The following is a 4,945-nucleotide window of genomic DNA, read 5'->3' on the forward strand; positions in this document are numbered from 1 at the left end:
AAAAAAAAAATATATATATATATATAGATAGATAGATAGATATAGATATGTCACACTTTCCACAAAAATATTAAGCAGCACAACTGTTTTCAACATTGATAATAATCAGAAATGTTTCTTGAGCAGCAAATCAGCATATTAGAATGATTTCTGAAGGATCATGTGACACTGAAGACTGGAATAATGATGCTGAAAATTCAGCTTTGCATCACAGAAATAAATTATATTTTACAATATATTCACATAGAAAACAGCTATTTTAATTTGTAATAATATTTCACATTATTACTATTTTTATTGTATTTTTAATCCAATAAATGAAGCCTTGGTGAGCATAAGAGACTTTTCTCAAAAATGCATATATTAAAAAAAACAACAAAAAAAACCTTTTGAACAGTAGTGTAAGTTCTTCTGACTAAAATCTGAATATCTTTCAAAGATTTGATGTTACTAATCTGGAAAACTGACATTTTAATCTTATTTTATGTTGAAAAGCACTTATTGTATAAACCCTTATAAACATAACTTTTCTTCATAACATAAATCATAATTTGTATGGCCTTCCAGCTTCACAAAACCAGATGATCGGGATGGAAAAGGTGATTTCAGTCAGCATTTGGCATTTTTGAGTGCAATATGCATCAGACGGTTAGTAAACGTGCTGTGGGCGTTCTGTGGAGCGACCGTCTGATGTTAAGGCTGCCCTGTCACTAACAGTCACTCCTCATAAAGTCATTTTTTTCTAACAGCCTGTGGTTTTGATGGCAGCTCACAGTCTGTGACTCACCTGAGAGAGAGAATGAGTAAAAACAGACTGAGGTTTGTGGATTTCCTGGGTCCTGACTGCACCTGCTGTGGATTAGAAATGCAGCCAGGCTCGTAACGCAGAGCTGAGCTGTCGTGGGAACTCGCGCCGGGCCTCCGAGAGAGACCGAGGCGTCTGTCACCTGAACAAGCTTTGAGTTTTTCTGCTGGATTATCCCACCGCTCCTGACACTCTCAGATTCCTCGCATACTCACCCATCTCGCGGGCAGAGCGAGTGCAAACAACAGATGTGAGCGGGAATTTGAGTTCATGGGGGGCTTCAGTTAAACAAGAACGGTTTAATGCCCCTATCGTTTGGCCATGATCGTCATTAGCCAACTGTGGCGTCTCTCATAACTGGAAGTTGTTCGGTTAATGGAGATGCAGGGGAACACGGATGAACCGTCGTAAAGGTCATCGCCGGTTCTCTCAGGCCTGACCTCCACAAAATGTCACCTAAACGTCAAATAAATATACTTTTATATATGTAATATCTGGAAGTATATTCAGTGCATTCGCTGTTTATAATATATAATATAATAAAATTTGGGGTCAGTAATATTTTTGGTTTTTGAAGAAGTCTCTTATGTTCATTAACACTGCATTTATTTGATTAAAATACAGTAAAAACAGTAATATTGTAAAATATTTTTGCAATTTAAAATTACTGTTTTCTATATTAATATATTTTAAAATTGTATTTATTCCTGTGATGCAAAGCTGAATTTTCAGCATCATTACTCCAGTCTTCAGTGTCACATGATCCTTCAGAAATCATGCTAATATGCTGATTTGCTGCTCAAGAAACATAGTATTATTATTATTATTATTAATAAGTCGCACTGCTTCATTTTTATTATTATATGCTTAACATTTTTATATATATTTATATTTGCTATTATTATAAATGAAATCTATTATATTATCTATTATATAAATCTATTATAATTAGATTATAACAATATTAAATAATATTGAATTATTTAATATAATTCAATATTTAAAAAAACAGCAATGTAACATTGTGTTGTTGTTGTTTTTTGCACAAGCAAAATCTACAGTACACTTATTTTCTGAACTTAAAATAATAGCTGTATTTATATAAAAAGATAACAAATACTCAATGCGTAGTGTCTCGGAGCTCCACTCTTCCATCTCTATCATTTTCTGTGTGTATCATTTTTATTCATTTCTTTGTCCACCAACATTATTTTTGCCGGTTGGATTCTTCACTTGGGTTGATCTTCAGTTTATCTGCAGCTGACATCAGGCCTGTGTTTTTGTGTGCAGGTTAAATGGCCTCCGCAGTGTTAAAAGCGAAATTCTGGAGCCGGTAAAACATCTCACCCAGCTGGACCTGCGAGACAACCAGCTGACGTCTCTGGACCTGAGCTCGGTCTGCAGTCTGGAGACCCTGCAGTGTCAGAGGAACCAGCTGGGAGCCCTGACCCTCAGCGGCTTCACCCTGCGCACACTCCACACCAGTGACAACCGTGAGTACAGACCTCCACAGCATCGTTTAGGAACCAGAGGATTCCATCCACAGGCCTCACCCTGTGTAATCACTATATGATCTTTCATAGGTCTGACCACGGTGAACATCTACCCTGTTCCCAGCCAGCTCACACACATGGACCTATCAAGGTAACTGACATTCATTCGGTGTCCTAATCATTGGTGAAACAAACATTTCTAGCAGCAAATAGTTTTTTCTGTCCAAACTAAAAGCAAAAATGCTGCAAAAAGCACTAAAATCGAAGTCAGTCGAAGCATATATGTGACCCTGTACTACAAAACCAGTCTTAAGTCGCTTGGGTATATTTGTAGCAATAGCCAAAAATACATGGTATGGGTGAAAATTATTGATTTTTCTTTTATGCCAAAAATCATTAGGATATTAAGTAAAAATCGTGTTCCATGAAGATATTTTGTAAACTTCCTACTGTAAATATATTAAAACTTAATGTTTGATTAGTAATATGCATTGCCAAGAACTTTAAAGGCGATTTTCTCAATATTTAGATTTTTTTTTTGCACCCTCAGATTCCAGATTTTCAAATAGTTGTATCTCGGCCAAATATTGTCCTAACAAACCATACATCAATGGAAAGCTTATTTATTCAGCTTTTGGATGATGTATAAATCTCAATTTCGAAAAATGGACCCTTATGACTGGTTTTGTGGTCCAGGGTCACATATGATGTTTAATGCACAATTTTGGACCAGTGACCATTTTATAAGTGACCGAAAAAGTATTTTTGCTGGTTGTGGTTGCAGCTAGTTAATAAATGTTAATTGCATTAAATAATCACAACGTTTTTACAATATTAGCAATAGTACCAAATAATAATAATGTGTAATTTGCCAATATCTCTGTAAACTAATTACATATTATTCATTCACATATTGTTTAGTAATACAACTCTGTACCAGTGTTATCGTTAACTAAAACTAACTTTTTTAACAAACTATTTTTATTATCTTTTATCAGCTAAATATTAACTGTTTGTTAATTGAAATACAGCTGAAATAAAATAAAAAAATTAAACATAAAAAACTTAACATATAACAGAGAAAAATAATACAAATAAACTAATACAAATAAAATAAGTAAATTAATAAACTTAAATTAGTAAAGCTAAAATAAATTTAGGTAAAATAAAAAAAATAATAACAAAAGCACATAACAAAATTTGTGAAATTATGAAATGTGAAAATAAAAAAATGTGCATCTGCACTAGTAATAATAATGAGCAATCACAAATATCTACACTATAAAAATGAATTGCATATTATTCGTTTACATGTTGTTTAGTAGTACGTCTCTGTACTAGTGTTGTTACCTTTAAATAAACGAAGTATTTTTATTTATCTTTTTTAACTAATGCTATTTATTATCTAATAATAATTAAAGATAAACTTTCTTAAATTCAGCTAAAATAAAACAAAATATAAATATTCGATTAAAAACTTAAACTTAAATTACTCTTAACTAAAGTTAAAATAAAGTTCAATTAAAAATGACAGAAGTGCATTACAAAATGACTAATACTTATGAAAACTGAAAATATAAAAATAAAAGCTAATTCAAAATATTAATAAATACTGTAAAAGGATATAAATAATACTAAAATAACACTGCTCTGTACTTAGTAGGGCTGTCAAAATGGCTGAAAAACTAAATTCGAATTTTGTACTTAAATATGATCACAATTCAAATTATATTCGAATTTAAAATGCATAATTTCAGTTAGTTGTTTAAAATAATGTTTATAAACCAATTATAATTAATTAAGTTGCTTAAACAACTATAAACAAAACATGCATATGCATCATGTACGCATAGTTTAATACAAAGGGCGGAAAGCCAATCACACAGAGTACATTTTTCATTTAAAAACATGAGATGCAGTGGGATGGGGGGAAAAACCCACCATAAAGTCTCGATATGTGTTTTTTTCAAAGTTGAACTTGCATTAATTTTACATGGCTTTCTAAACATGCGTCTCCTTTGTGCGAGACGCGAGTGCAATGGTGATAGATATCCCTCTTAACACACACCTAAAATTCAAATGCAACATTTTTGCATTCTAATGTGGATTTTTATTTGAAATTTTGGGCAGCCCTAGTACTTAGTAGTGTACTTGCACTATAACATGCACATTGTAATGCAAATGTGACCAAATGTTGCTCGGCTCATTTACAAGAGGCTCAGCTCGCTCCAGTCATGTCCTTTACCCTGCGCACTCCTGTATAATGCTAATGCTCTGATGTAATTAGCCTGGAGTTAATTCCCATCCCTCCTGCAGGAATCTCCTGGAATACCTGCCAGACTGGGTGTGTGACAGCAGGAAGATTGAGGTGCTGGACATCTCCCATAATCTGCTGTCTGAGCTCCCGGCCAGGTGTGTGTGTGTGTGTGTGTGTAGACTGCTTTTGCATCTTCCTCAGTTTCTAAAAAGAAACTCTCCTCCTGATTCCCCATTCCAGAATCTTAATGTCAGCATTTTGTACTTATTTATTCAACAAAAATTGCCCATTTGATTTGAATGATGTGGGTTAAAGCGACTGTCTGGCCAGACGGTGGATCTGAATAGAAACGGGCCGGCGTTCATCAGCAGACTCTTGATGAGGCCGCTC

General features: G+C 33.7%; 1 protein-coding gene across 1 annotated transcript in view; it reads left to right on the forward strand.

Moving 5' to 3' along the window:
- The window catches only part of LOC107715440 (PH domain leucine-rich repeat-containing protein phosphatase 2-like), a 25,949-nt gene that overhangs the window by 5,940 nt on the left and 15,064 nt on the right, over window positions 1-4,945 (forward strand). Inside the window, exons 2-5 of the mRNA XM_016521583.1 lie at window positions 646-648; window positions 2,096-2,298; window positions 2,389-2,449; window positions 4,615-4,710. Of these exons, the coding sequence (XP_016377069.1) occupies window positions 2,436-2,449; window positions 4,615-4,710 (110 nt within the window). The 5' untranslated portion in view covers window positions 646-648; window positions 2,096-2,298; window positions 2,389-2,435. The remainder of the gene's footprint in view (window positions 1-645; window positions 649-2,095; window positions 2,299-2,388; window positions 2,450-4,614; window positions 4,711-4,945) is intronic.

Source organism: Sinocyclocheilus rhinocerous, unplaced genomic scaffold, assembly GCF_001515625.1.
Source record: "Sinocyclocheilus rhinocerous isolate Xijiao unplaced genomic scaffold, SAMN03320098_v1.1 scaffold539, whole genome shotgun sequence".
Taxonomy (NCBI): Eukaryota; Metazoa; Chordata; class Actinopteri; order Cypriniformes; family Cyprinidae; genus Sinocyclocheilus; species Sinocyclocheilus rhinocerous.